This window comes from Epinephelus lanceolatus, chromosome 23 (assembly GCF_041903045.1).
Source record: "Epinephelus lanceolatus isolate andai-2023 chromosome 23, ASM4190304v1, whole genome shotgun sequence".
NCBI classification, from domain to species: Eukaryota; Metazoa; Chordata; class Actinopteri; order Perciformes; family Serranidae; genus Epinephelus; species Epinephelus lanceolatus.
Window position 1 is genome coordinate 1,315,001 of NC_135756.1, and position 15,614 is coordinate 1,330,614.

Here is a 15,614-nt window from a genome sequence, read left to right on the forward strand (position 1 = left end):
CTGTTAGCTTTGTGGGCTTTTGGCTTTATGTACTCTGTTAGCTGTTAGCTCTGTTAGCTTTGTGGGCTTTTAGCTCTATTTGCTCTGTTAGCTGTTAGCTCTGTTAGCTTTGTGTGCTTTTGGCTTTATTTGCTCCGTTAGCCGTTAGCTCTGTTAGCTTTGTGGGCTTTTAGCTCTATTTGCTCTGTTAGCTGTTAGCGCTATTATTTTTGTGGGCTTTTAGCTCTATTTCCTCTGTTAGCTGTTAGCTCTGTTTTCTTTGTTAGCTCTATTAGCTTGGTTAGTTGTTAGCTTGTTTGGCTCTTGTCATTGGTTAAGAGATAGTTATACATACAAACAAAACCCCTTTCACCTCTGGGGGTATCCTGGGAAAGTTTTTTGTTCATTACCAGGATGATGTGATGCCGTTAGTCTCGAGGCGTGGCTAGCCGGCGACGAGTTACTGTGAACTGTTTTTGCATAATGTTAAACTAAAAGGAGCAAATGAATCAGGATGTTTGTGAGACTGTGACTTAACGTTGGCGAATGTAGACAGGTAATCTCATTCTCAACAGAGACTTCTTAAAACTCACCTGCAGGTAATGTTTGGTGGCCACAGAGTAAGTTTTTGTGGGCAGGTGTTGATGTGAATAATATTTAAAGCTGCAGCGTGACCTGAACAGTGAGTTGTTGCATCCAGCTGGCTGCAGACAAAGGCAGAGTCGGCCTGCTGAGGATCATGTTTGATGTGTTGATGGAGAGCAGAGGTCAAAGGTCATGTCATCCTCACAGGTGGTGAAACAGTCCTGATCAGCAGCCAGGACTCTTTCACCTCCCAGCTGTTTATCACTCATTTATTGTGATGAACTTTTATCCGTCTCACTCGTCTTTATCTCACACACACTCTTATCACGCAGCTTTGTGTGTATCACGCTGCTGCTAAACCCTGTGTGTGTTGGAGGTGTTTTATCTCAGGTCAGCTGCAGTGAAGGTGAGAGAGCCGCACACACACACACACACACACACACACACACACACACACAGCGTTGTTATCATGTGTGTCATCTCGGTCCAATAAAGAGCTTTTTCTTGCCTTATCGACCTCCATACACACCATGACACCTGACAGAGGAATCTCCTGTATCACAGAGGAGCAGATTACAGCTGTGTCTCTGCAGGTGTTCCGTCTTATCTTCTGCTACTTTACTCACATTTCTAGTTTTATGATAAACCCGACCGTCTACCAACATCCCTGAGCTGTTATTGCACCGATCCACTGCAGCCAGAACAAGATGTGTAGCTGCTGAACAGACAGACATGACACCAGACACAACTGACACTGATCAATAAGGGCCTGATAACGAAGCTGCTGCACCACTAAAGGCCTGTTTAGACTGTGCTGAGTCTAGGGCGTTGATACGGAGCCTATACCAGGCCCATGATGTACCTTTTTTTTCCCAGGATGGTGAGCAACTCTGTCCGACTCTGCCTCTGATTGGCTCATCCTGATATTCTTACCCTCACCAATCTCATTCCTCTTGCCTGATCCTAACCAACCAATGAAGGCAACATACTAGTCAATCAGAGGGCAGCAGCGTTGAGAGACGTTATAGCAACCGATTGAAATGTCAAACTTTGAATGGGCATATCTCATGCCCCGTATGTGGTAGAGACATGAAACTTTGCACAGAGATGCCTCTCCTCATGAGGAACACATTTGCCTCAAGAACCCATAACTTCCGCTTATATAGATTTTCCGCCATTTTGAATTTTTTGAAAAACACTTCAAATGGATCTCTTCCTAGGAAGTTTGAGCGATCTGCATGAAACTGGGTGAACATAATCTAGGGACCAATATCTAAAGTTCCCTCTTGGCAAAAGTTGGAAAACTTACTAAAACTGAGCTTCTATAAGGCAATGAATATTGCGGAGGGCGTGGCTCATCACATAAAGGTGTATAACATCTCAAGGGTTTCACCCATCACCACGCAACTTTGTAGGCATATGACCACACATAATCTGAGGGGACCCCTCCATTATTGACCCCATCAAACAAAATGGGGGCGCTAGAGAGCTCATTTCTTATCTAGGCCTAACCGCCATATGGATTTTTACCAAACTTGGTAGATATGTAGAACAGGACGCCTCAAGGTGACTGGAGAAATTTAACTCTAATTGGCAACTGGGTGGCGCTATAACAACAGAAAAATGCTTCAAAATGGCTAAAATGCGACCGATCGCTGTGGCTCCCCCTGTGGACCAATGTTGGTGTTGTTTTCTAATTTTTGGTATGACTAAGTCATGGTATGGTATGCTGCTGCAACAAGGGCTAGCTGCACCTTTCCCATGTGAACTACCAGTGCGCCCCACTTTTAAGTCAATACAACATGTAAACACTTTAACTATCTGCCTTTCAACGTGCTACCTCAACTACTAATGTACAGTTTTAGCCCACTAACTATCCCACTATTGGCAATGGTACTACTGTACTTTCAATAAAGCAATCGTACTATCAACTTCACAAACACTCTGTCTGAATACATTGCTCTTCTTAATGGGTTCAGTTGACTATTTAATCTGCCATTTTCTATGACCTGTATCCCAAACACACACCATGTGAAACTGGACAGGGCAACTGTGCACTCAATGGGTATGGACTAGTTATGTAATTGATAATTAAAAGTCACTATTCAGATGAGGCTTTTGTTGTGTAACAACAATGTAAAGCAAATACAAAGCTACCAGATGATGTCATTTCCTGTTTAAGCTCTGACCTGTCCTCTCTTTTGTTTCCAGGATTACCTGCTGAGTCACATGTACAGCAACGCAGCCAGAGACGACCTGTGGAACAAACTGTCTCAGGTGTGTTTACCTCCCCTTGCTCAAAGGCTTCAGGGCAGTCACACCTCTCAGTGCAGTGTTAGCACCTGTATCCACAACAGGCAGCACATTCAGAGGGTGGGGGGGGGGGGGGGGGGACTGAGGGGGCCCCTGCCCCTCTGATGGTCTGAGCCGGCCCTGACAGCCAGTGGTTAAAACCTCTAACTGCTCCACATCCATCTCTTCGGGGGTTTGAAGCAGCCACACTGACAGAAGCTGTTTATTATTAAACATAGCTGTTCTAATGAAGGCCGGAGAGACACTCGTTAAGGCCGACTTGATGAGACGGAGGCGAGGGGAAAAAGTCCTGTTGCCATGGTAACGTGACTGACAGGTGGAGCCGAGGCTTGTTTTTCTTGTTTGTCCTACACACAGGAAGCGTCTGGAAAAGAGTCTGTTTGATCAGATGTGTCTTCGTTAGTGACGCTCGTCACAGTGAGACGGCTCGTTAACGAGCTGCCAGCCAATCACAGCTCCAATTACCTGCCAGTCAAGTGACTTTGAACTTTATATTCATTAAGCTTTTACCAGGTTATAGATGATGGACGATGACCCAATTAAAGGTAGACTTCATCCCTCAAATGACCATTTGTATATCAATTATTCACCTTGTGTTGTGTTGAATTTGTGAAGCATAGTTTGTTTTTCTCTGTACAGTGAACGAAGAATCCAAAAACTGAGAAAATTCTTGAAATACTGATCCTCCGACTCAATTAATAAGACTTAGACTACACTGCTAATGAGCTGGTGAGAGTTTGTTAACAGATGTTTTGATATAGTTTTGCAGTGGACCCCATGAGTTCAGTTCATCAAGATTTTTTTTTGTTTTTGGATTCTTCGCTCACCATAGAAGTGTGACAGGAAACAACATTTTTTTTAACAAATTCAACATAACACACGAGGAGTAATTAAAATACAAATGATAATTTGGGGTCTGAAGTATTCCTTGAATGATTTACATAAACATTGAATATTATCTGTAATTATTCATCATTGATTGTTTATGTCTTTTTTTTTTTTTTTTTTTAAATCTAGGCCATGCGTTCAGAGGGGCGGGACATCAACATTGGACAGATGATGGACAGGTGGACTCTGCAGATGGGCTACCCTGTCGTAACCATCAGCAAGAACCAATCAGAGCAGCTCCCCACTCATTACATCACTGTCAGCCAGGAGCACTTCCTGTACGGACAAGAAGTCAAGAGCAACAACAGGTCAGTGTTTTGAATCTGTTTTACACTGTAAATGGTAATGAGAACAAGTTATTATATTGTTATGACCTTTAACCTTTGAAATGTGAAGGAAAAAATCCATGAATCTTAAATCTGTCATTAATTTTGTGTGTTTATGAAATGGTAAAATCCAAAACATTTGTTGCTCACAGTGTCTCAGATATGGAGAATTCATATCATAAACTGTGATCCAAATGTGAACAAAATGGCGCCCAACAAATTTCAAACTACAGAATCACGAGCTTTCGTCAAACTGATGCAGACAAGACTACATTAGAGTTGTTGTTTTAATCCTGGCTTATCCTGATTTTTTACAGCAAGTCTCTTCACCTTAGACTCAGTTTAGACTAGGGCTGCCACGATTAGTCGACTAATCGATGACTAATCGACTATTAAAATAATCGGTGTCTATTTTAGTAGTCGACTAATCAGTTTAAGTCATTTTGAGTCAAAAGTACTATAAAAGTACTCCAAAATACTCTTATTGCAGCTTCTTACGTTCAGATATTGGCAGCTTTACACACTCTCCCGTGACAGTGAACTAAAACCCTTTGGCGTGAGTACGAAACAAAACATTAGATGACGTAATTTTGGACTTCGGGCGAGACAGGCCGACATTTCTCAACATTTTAACACATTTTTCGATGAAATGATTAGTCGACTAATCGAAGAAATAATCAACAGATTAGTCGACAATGAAAATAATAGTTAGTGGCAGCCCTAGTTTAGACTCAGTCCCAGTGCACACCTTGCCCCGACCGCTGTGCCCTTACCCCTTTGTTCTGTGCACTCACGTCTAGATGTAGGGTCGTGGTATCCACTACATTATAACATGTAAATGTAACGTATCTGTGATGTGCAGAAACATACAATGCCAATATTTACTCTGGTGACTGGGTTGTGAAATGACGAGGTATCGAACAGATCAGTGGTTCTCAACTAGGAGGTTCCCCAGAAATGGCTAATAGTTTATTATATAGTAGTGAGCCCCTCTGTGTTTAAATCGGCGTCGTACCTAAAGCGTAGGCTCTGGGTAGATGTGTGCCCTACACCGTAGCCTGATGTGCACCTTCCCGGAAATGTAACTACATGTCGTTCACAGACCTCCTGTCTGTCTCTGTGAGCTGAAACCATTTCCCTCAGTGGAAACAAAGCTTTGATTTACTTTAATTTCACAGATAAGAAACAATAAATCATGAAGACAATAAAGCCTCCACACACTGTGTGTGATTTATCCTGGCTGAAATATGAGCAGAGGAAATCTCTGCTAGCTGCTAGGCTAATTTATACAATGTAAAATGCCATAGGCTTGTGCTAATAACGTTAGCATGTTGTATTTGTGGGGAAAATGTGTCCAGATAAAGACAAGTGTTTGTCTGTGAATGCTGCGAGTTATAGTGAAGCTGATTTGTGTTTGAAACTGTCTCTATGAAGCCATGTTTAATGTGTGTTTAATGTATGTTTAATGTGTGTTTAATGTGTGTTTATTGTGTGTTTAGCGTGTGTTTAATGTGTGTTTACTGTGTGTTTAATGTGTGTTTAATGTGTGTTTATTGTGTGTTTAGCGTGTGTTTAATGTGTGTTTACTGTGTGTTTAATGTGTGTTTACTGTGTTTAATGTGTGTTTATTGTGTGTTTAGCGTGTGTTTAATGTGTGTTTACTGTGTGTTTAATGTGTGTTTACTGTGTGTTTAATGTGTGTTTAATGTGTGTTTATTGTGTGTTTAGCGTGTGTTTAATGTGTGTTTACTGTGTGTTTAATGTGTGTTTACTGTGTGTTTAATGTGTGTTTAATGTGTGTTTATTGTGTGTTTAGCGTGTTTTAATGTGTGTTTACTGTGTGTTTAATGTGTGTTTACTGTGTTTAATGTGTGTTTATTGTGTGTTTAGCGTGTGTTTAATGTGTGTTTAATGTGTGTTTAATGTGTGTTTACTGTGTGTTTATTGTGTGTTTAATGTGTGTTTACTGTGTGTTTAATGTGTGTTTATTGTGTGTTTGTTTAATGTGCGTTTACTGTGTGTTTAATGTGTGTTTATTGTGTGTTTAGCGTGTGTTTAATGTGTGTTTAATGTGTGTTTATTGTGTGTTTAATGTGTGTTTCAAATCAGTCAATCTTTACAGCACTCCACCACCCACTAGTGTTTTGGAGGTGTAACTGCAGAGTGACACAGACACACCACCGCACAAGTATAAATGCTCACAACAGCGTAGGCTACAGTGTAGTAGAGCCAACACAAACATATAAATCCACCTTAAGAGTCATCAAAGTGACAGTTCTGATCACATGTTTCACTTCCTCTGCAGTTATCGCCTCAACTGTAGCTGACAACTATTGAATTCTGGTCTTGATCATATTTAACACCCAGAATCTTTTCAGATTGAGGTCCCAGAAGGGAAGTTTTATCACGTGGTATCAGTGACCTCATGTGTATCAGTCGAGGGGTCCTTGACATAAAAAAGCTTGAGAATCACGGCTATAGATCGCTCTGTTTTTCGACTTTATGAATCAGCCATTTTCTCGTCCATTGCAATGCTGTTAAAGCGATCAAGATGAATAAACAGAAACAGGTTGTCCGACGAGAGTTCAGCTCAGGGCCAGTTCAGACATTCTGATAGAAAACAATAAAGTCAAATTAATTTTGTTGCTGACACTTGCGTCACATTCATTTCGGACACGGTGTCAGGCTCTGACAATAACTGTTGTGGTCTCTGATGAACTCTGGCCGACCGTCAGACTGCTGCAGCCCTCATCTGTTCCTCGTATGGTGAAGTCAATCACCCTGAAAGGATCCTCCTGAAACTCTTTGTTTCACACCTCAGTAAGTTTGTCCTGCGTTTTCTCCTGAAGAAGCACTTTTCTAGTTTTTCTTCATATTCTTTACCACCTTTACATCATTCATATTTCATTTATATTTGATTCACACAATGTTTTATTCACATCCTTCACAACCTCTGGAGTTTATTCTCTTCGCTGTTTTATCGACCCACTTTCTCCTCCATCAATTCTTCATCAGCTCCTTTTCTCCTCTTTTCATTTTACCTGTTGTTCCCTTCTCTTCTTTTCTCCTTCTTCTCTTTCTGTCGTGTTTTTGAACTGCAGCTGACATTTACAATCAGTCTGACCCGCTCAATTTCTCACCACAACTTTCTTTACCTCTTCCACTTCATGGCTCCCTCCTCTTCTGTTCTCTTACTTCCTCCTTTCATCTGCAGTCTTTTGTGTTTCACTTGAGCTCCTCTGCTCACAGTCGCTCCCGAGGTCTCGTCAGCTGATGAACTGGAGCTGTTTGTTGTAGGCGGAGCTGAACTCTTTCTTTCGCGCTAGTTGAGTCTCGCGGGGCCGCGTTGAGACACACTCGGTGGTCCCGGGGCGTTCACCGACGCTTGTAAAGAGAAACTGTTGTTGTGCTTTTAGCTGAAGTGTCAGTGGATCGAATCAGAGGCCGCCGCTGCTGTTTGATCCTGCAGAGCTGCATTCAGCAGCACAGCAGTGTCCCACAGTGTTACACGCTGTTGACTTTAACTCCTGATTTATTTATTTATGCGCTTTTTTATTTGCATGCAGGGAAAAAGAGAATTCTTAGAAATATACATGAAGAAAGTGGAATAAGACCGGACAGACGAGCAGCTCGCTCTGACTGGTGACAGCAAACAGCTGTCAAAGATCAGAATCAGGTGATAACGTGAAAAATGTATTGTTACAAAGGTTTCTTTTTTCTTACTTTAATAATGTGTTATCATGTTATAATGGTAAAAAAAATTATTTTATAAAGATGTTTTCATGTAATAACAAGAAAAGTTTTTTTATAACACAGTATTTCTCAGGTTTTTACAAGATATTTTCATGCAATATATGTATATATCTTTATATATATATATATATATATATATATATATATTATAGTTCCTTTTATAGTTTCTTAAAGGGATAGTGCACCCAAAAATGAAACTTCAGCCATTATCTACTCACCCATATGCCGAGGGAGGCTCAGGTGAAGTTTTAGAGTCCTCACATCACTTGCAGAGATCCAAGGGGAGAGGAGGTAGCAACACAACTCCACCTAATGGAGGCTGACGGCGCCCCAGATTCAAACGTCCAAAAACACATCATTGAATCCACAAAATATCTCCATACTGCTCGTCCGTAGTGATCCAAGTGTCCTGAAGCCCCGACATAAAAAGTTGTTTGGAAAAACCTCATTTGAACTCTGTTTTTAGCCTCATTGTAGACTCACAAGTCAGTCTTTAGACGCTTTGCTTAACTAAAGACTGATGTCTTTCTCCCTGATTTTGTGTTTAGATGGACGGATACAATTTCAGAGTTTAAAAAAACTCCCTACGTTGCAGAACCAATAGTAAATCTGCAGGGCGGTCCTTCGGTGGCTCGCTGAACTCTTGTGCTCGTAAACATAGTCCGACTAGAAACACGTGCAGTGGTACAAAATGGCTCAAGTCGCTGTAAGTCCTTCATTTCCATAATCTTGTGGACTGAGCACACGTTTGATAAAACGGAGTTAAATCTCTCGGCATCCATTTTCAAGCTCTCTGTGTGTTTGTTTCCTTGCGGACGAGAAAAGGAGGAGCGCACATTTCCGGGAAGGCGTGTCCTTTTCAAAAATTCAAGAGGTGTTGCTTTGTTGCCGGACGTTTTCGCCGGTGTGTTAAACACACTTTAGAAAGGAGTGTCCCCAGACTATCAGAAGGCGGAGATCTCTGATTGTCTGGTGGCGAGACTAGCCTCATTGTAGCCTGTAGCTCTGACTGCCTCTCTGTGCACCGCGCTCACGTGTGTGTGCTTGTGCGAGACCGTGAGACATGGACACCGCCTTCATGTGTGATCATGCAAGTGCACGCACGTGAGTGTGGTCCACAGAGAGGCTTCAGGACACTTGGATCACTACGGACGAGCAGTATGGAGATATTTTGTGGTTTCAATGATGGGCGCCGTCAGCCTCCATTAGGTGGAGTTGTGTTGCTACCTCCTCTCCCCTTGGATCTCTGCAAGTGATGTGAGGACTCTAAAACTTCACCTGAGCCTCCCTCGACATATGGGTGAGTAGATAATGGCTGAATTTACATTTTTGGGCGCACTATCCCTTTAACAACTAAATTTTCTTGTAAACCAAAGAGACCCTCCTTGTTATAACAATATACTTATTTATCTTGTTATAATGTGAAACTATCTTGTTTCGGTTTAGAAGTTGAGTTTATTTGTTTTACAAGAAAAACATCTTGTTATGAGAAGAATCTTTTTCATGTTAGTATCCGACATCCTGGCCTGACGGTCCTTCTGTTCCATCGTGACTAACATCCTTGAATACCTGCAGAAATCACAGCCATGTGTCTTTCAGCGACAGCAGTCAGTGTTCAGACGTGCTCGCAGCACAATAAGTGCTGTTAACACTGTCGACCCTCCTGATTAAAAGCAACATTCCTCTGCCCTGAAAATCTTTTCTGAGGCTCGTCATACAATCGATAACATCGTGATGTTTTATAAGCTGTTTGATGATTGTGTGTACAGCTGGTAGAGGTCAGACTGTTCAGATGGTTGAGTCCTACACCAGGATCAGTGTTAGGCCTGTTTGGGAATCATTAGTGAGTCAGCAGCGTAGAGATTACAGTAAATGAGAAGTGAGAGAGAAAGGAAACGACTCAAACTTTACACTGGACTTAGAGAGGTGCAGGGATGAGTCCTAAATGTTGGATCTGAGTTTGCATTTTAGCACTTCCTGTTCCCTTGTCTTGAAGTCACCAGTTTGTTGAATGTGTTTTGTTTAGGTGTCTGAAATAAGGTCTGTGGTAACACAAGCTGAGGAGACTTCAGACTGGACAGTTTGTTCTATGACATAAAATACATCAGTAAATACCCCACTGTGAATTTAGGGACTGTTGGAGCAGGTGTCCCCGTGACACCACCAGACGCTGTTAAACAATAATAGTGACCAGCTGCGTGTTGCGCAGATGTGAAAGGATCGCTTTTTGTCGGTGTATGAAGTCACTGACCAAGCTCTGGTTCTTACGTCTTTGGAGTGAGACAGGGTTGAAAGTCAGCGTCATTTTAACCCAAACCATTATCTTTTACTAAACTTAACGAAGGAATTTTGTGGCTGAAAACACTAAAGTTTATTTTGTAAAGACACTGACACATCCAAACTGATGCTGGAGGGGTGTCTAGAGCGTCATAGTTTGAAGCGTAGGGCCACTGACGAAGCATCCGTGTATAATGAGCTGGGAGTGAGAACGTGTTGGCTGACAGAACTGGCTTCTTTATTCAAAAAAGAAAAGTCATCATACAATCCACAATAGGATATATAGATTACATATTTCCTGCAGGCTACTGCTGCTGCCACCACGACTGGAGGTCGTTACCACAGTGCAGTGTTTTGAAGCAGAGTGACCGACTTGTCATTTGGAGCTCCGCCTGGATCTTTTCATGGTAAAAACACTGTAGAATGGTCATACTTTGAGCAGTCTTCTTCAAATTTGAAACAAGTGTTCATTGATAGTGTGCCTACAGCCCCACAGTGTCATTTACCTGCTCAGATGAAGCCACAGACAGTTATTCATCCTGAACACATTTTTTATTTTATTTTAGGCAAAATCTTCAACTTTTTACTGACTTCAGAGGCCCATTACTCTGTCTCTGTATCACCTAGAGTGTTTCTGACACTTTCACAAGAAACCTCAGAGAGTTTTCTTTCTGGCAAGACCTCATGCATGCATGTAGTCAGAGCGGTTCAGAAGCTACAGTCATTTTAATTTGGGTATGTCATTTTAGGCATTTTTGCTACAAAATGGGGGTGGAGTGCAATTTAAAGCTCCTCATAGCAGCACTGAACTGGTTCAGACTGGTTTCCAGTAACGTATTTCACAACTGGAATGAGATGAAACTTAGAGACAGTTTCTCACCTGAAGGACTTTAAAGTTTTCCTGATGTTCTTCATGATTGTTGAGAATTTTTTAATGAGTGTGTCGCAGTATGTGATGATGTGTGACTGACTTGTCTTCATGTGAAGTTGTGTATATACTGTTTATTCCTTATTAAAGATATCTTGATCTTAATGAGACTCGGTGAATCCATAAAGCTTCAGAATAATTACTGACAGCCAATCACCTCTCTCTAATTACGTGACAGCTGGCCATCTGTCTCTGAAAGAAAATTAAGCTCAGTTTTTTATTTAAATAAAAATCTTTTCAAACTTTCTGTCACATTTTTTTTACTTTAAGTGTTAAGGTGACATTTTAAACATCACAGCTGATTCTTTGTCAGACACTTAACATTCCTCTCCTCCTGCAGTTCTCTGGCGGTTTGAGGGAGACGTTTCAGATTTGCGTCTTTTATTTTCTCGGCATCAAACAAAGCGATGCAGCGAGGCAAATAAATGCTTTTAAAAGCAGCGAGCTGACAGAGGAGGAGACAAGGAGAAACCAGAGGACAGCTAACGATAAGGTCGAGCTAATGATACTGAAAATAAATCAAACAGGGTCTCACGGCTCGTCTCTGTGATCGCGCCGAAAGAGAGAAGACGCCTCGTCACCTGACAGCTAAACAGAGACGTGATTGGACGACGAGAGCCTGTGTGTTTGATTTAATGCTAAACAAGACGGTGATGAATTATTCATGAGTTCACACAAGTTTATTTATATACTGCTTTACCTTTCTAAAGCTCATGTCACAGTGTTTGAGGAGAATAATTAAAATGCAAAGTTTAAAAGCAGGATGACAGCAAAACAAGACAGAAAAAAGAAAAGATGACATTAATTTATTAACTACACATTAAAACATGGAAACACTCAGTAATTAATATAAAGTCAGACTTTATTATTTCACTTTATTTAGATTTTTAATGTCAGTTTTGATCAAAGTTACATTAATGTGAAGTGTTTGACCAAAACCTTCATGGAGTCATGGCTGAAGTTTATTTTTGGAGATCCTTTTGTTCTCTGTCTGAAATGCAAATAATACTTTCTATATCTGTACAGACACTAAAGTCGTCATGAGGACGTTTTAAGACTGCAGACAGTTAATGTAAAATGTTGTCAGTTGTCATATATGTCTGACAGGACGGATACACTTCTATTATAATTAATACAGCTGTTCACAACAGTGTCGGCCCGGGGGAAAGGCAATATAGGCGAATGCTAAGGGCGCCGTGATCCACAGGGGGCGCCACAAATGGGGAAGAAAAATAATCAAAATGTTTATCTTTTTTATCTTTTTGAAACGTGACATGAGGCCACAGCAACATAACAACATAAAGCTACTAAATAACAGAGATCTTTTCCCCACAACTCGATACACTTTACCTGCTCTCTGGGGGAGATGGGCGGAGTTATCTGACATCACGTGAACCCTGACACACGCTGTATCGTTATCATGTCAAACGACTCAACTACCACGACACTACTGAGAGGATCAGCAGGAGGAGAGCTCGTTAAGTTAGCTGTTAGCTGTTAGCAGTTAGCAGCTAGCAGGTAGTTATCATCACCTCTAAGCAGCCGGTAGCCCGAAAAAGGCACTAAGAACTGCAACGTCAAGCATCTTGTTATCCAGAGCGAGGACTACAGTGTTTTCTTCTGGTAAATGTAAACACGTAACATCCATAACATCCAATCAGAAACCTTCCCTGCCCCAAACCTTGCGCGGACCCAAATAAAGGTGATTAAACTGATCTCCGTGTAAACCCTCATTCAGAATGAATATTTCTCATGTAAACTACCTGGAAAGACTTTAATTCAGAATGAATTCATTCTAAATGAGAAGGCATCATGTAACCGCACCCACTAAGTGAGTTTACTGTGTCGACCTCTGTTCGTCCCAGACACCTTTTACCAGGATGCCAGCTGTTACTCACCATCTCGTCCCACAACAGTGAGATCACAGAGCTCATTTGCAAACAGTCACTGTGTTCTTCTTGTACTTGCTCATTAATTCAAGTTTGTGACTGTTCGTCTTGTCTAACCATGTTGCATACCGAACTGAAAGCCTCGTACCAAACGGTCCAACACGAATACGTGTATCATTACATCGCTAGTAGCAACATGACAGATGGTATTTGTTACCTGCAAACTTCTGTTGTGTCGTTACAGATATTTGGTTTCATCCAAAAACAAGCATTAACCAACTGTCAATGAGAGCAGTAAATGTAATTTATTTTCCAGACGATTTCTCACTTGACTTCTCCATCATCTCTTTCCAGTCTGTAGGATATGATGTCATCACAGTTCACAGTTCAGGTCAAGGAAAACCTGCTGTTTTTTGGTTCCAGTCGAGAACAAACCGTTCTTTATTTTTGGTCAAAATTCTGAGAACGTTTAAAAAGTAGGTGCAGGAACCAGAGGACTGGTTCCAGTGTGTCCAGTGTAGACGAGATGTTGCCTTTGATGTCCATGGATGCAGCTGCCATTCTAGTCAATGTGCCGATGTCAGTGGTGGAAAGTATATTTTGTACTCAAGTATCGTACTTAAATACAACTTTGAGGTTCTTGTACTTTACTTGAATATCTCCATTTTAATCAGAATCCTTTGGAGGTTTGATGGTGGTGGAAGGAGCATGCTAACATGTTTCCTAACCTGGCAGTGATCGAATGTTTTCACCATCCAGTCAAAGAGATGTCCAATTCAAGAACGGAGAACCAGCTTCATGTGAGGGACTGGAGCCTGGGGGGTTTGGTGTGGCTTTGACTTCTACATAATGACGGCTCACAGGTCAGCTCGGGTTCTGACCTGAGTTTCAAAAATGGACGTGTGCAGGACCCCGGGTCAACTATCCCAAAGTCAGGGTTAGCCCACCCTAGAATGCATCAGCGTGAAGTCTTTCTTCACCGCCGGCTAACAGCTCCATCAGCCCGCGGCTAAGAGTGGTGTGAAACGGGTAGTGATGCTACTTCACCTAAGTAAAAGATCAGAGTACTTCTTCCACTGAAGATCAATGAACCAGGATCGACTGGACATGATCTGAGCACGTCTTTGTGTTAGGACGTTGTCTTCCACGACGTCTTACATCCTGAGCTTCAGATTTATTTTGGAACGTTAAGTTTTGATATTTGGTGACGAGCCGTCTGACGAGTTTCTGAAGTTTACCTTCGATGTATCAACACAGTCAGGCTGCCCTTCAGTATCTACAGTGTGTGTGTGTGTGTGTGAGCTGGTTTCTGCCTTTGATGAATAAACCATTACCACACACACACACTGTTGTCTAAAATAAACAGGCTTCATTCCGTTCAAATATTAATAAACACATTCTGCTGTCCATGCTGCTGTGTGTGTGTGTGTGTGTGTGTGTGTGTGTGTGTAATTGGGTTCCTCTCCTGTCAATCACGTTGATATAAATATCAGATTAAATATTTGGTTGCTAGGCAGCGGTATTGATCCACGGTTGCCCCCGGCGACACATGGCTGTTATGGGATTGGTAGATCGGTCTTTCTCTGGCTGATTGTGTTACAATAACCCGTCTATTTACACACACACACACACACACACACATATTCTTGTACTTCTATTTTGTGAGGACCCTCACTGACATAATGCAGGTCATTCCCTCGCCCCTTATCCTTACCCTGACCATCAGGAGTAAATGCTTCACCCCCAACCCTGAACCTAACCCTACTGTAACCTGAACCCTCAAACAGGCCTGTAAAGAGGAGAGGAGCGGCCTCAATGTCCTCACTCTGTGCTAAATTGCGTGTTTGGGTCCTCACTATGCAGCATGTACAAGCACCCACACACACACAGTTTGTGTTTAAATGGATGAACTGATGAGTGTGTGTAACGCTGATTGTTTTGCCGTCTGTAATTAAAATCCACTTTAATTAAAATATGAGTCAATTTGATCAGAATGAGTCGATTATAAACTCTTCTAATGGAGCTGAAGAGAAGGCCTCACTTTAATGACTCTTTTATTAGGATCATTAGTACCAACATACAGTAACAGTAATTCAGATTACTGTGTGTGTGTGTGTGTGTGTGTTAATAGTATCTTCTGGTCACTAACAAAACGCTTCAGGAAGCAGTTTGTTCCTAATGAGCTCTTAGAGTCAGTTCTCTCTTCACAGTGTTATTTAGAAAAGGCTCTTTGTAGTTCTCACATACTTCACTTAAATTAAAGTGTAGTTATTATCTCTACGTCTGGTTTTAATGTCGCAGTTAAAGGTATTTCTGCAGGAACTGTCGGTTGCTGTTCTTAAACAGCTCAGTCACCAGAAAAGAATGTTGGCATTGTACATTTTTGCGAACCACAAATTTGTGCATTTCATACGTATGTGAGCTGACTGTCATCAGGAGGTGGAGATGATGGTGGATGGGGTGACACCTCGGAGAGACGCCTGCTCAGCTGCAGACACTGTTCAACACCAACACGCAGCTAAACTAGATGTGGTTTAGCGAGTCATCTGCGGTGTCTCCTGCTGTGATGGTACCACAAAGAGCGAGTATTTAAAGCCAAAACATGATCTTTGCTGACCATAACCAAGTGGATTTTGAGCTTAAACATTACCACGTGTTAGCCACAGCTTTATTGAA

At 41.7% G+C, this 15,614-nt stretch overlaps 1 protein-coding gene across 1 annotated transcript in view; it reads left to right on the top strand.

The window, feature by feature from the left end:
- The window catches only part of LOC117249410 (thyrotropin-releasing hormone-degrading ectoenzyme-like), a 282,617-nt gene that overhangs the window by 223,017 nt on the left and 43,986 nt on the right, over positions 1-15,614 (top strand). Inside the window, exons 9-10 of the mRNA XM_033615055.2 lie at positions 2,776-2,841; positions 3,895-4,073. Coding sequence (XP_033470946.1) covers positions 2,776-2,841; positions 3,895-4,073 — 245 coding nt within the window. The remainder of the gene's footprint in view (positions 1-2,775; positions 2,842-3,894; positions 4,074-15,614) is intronic.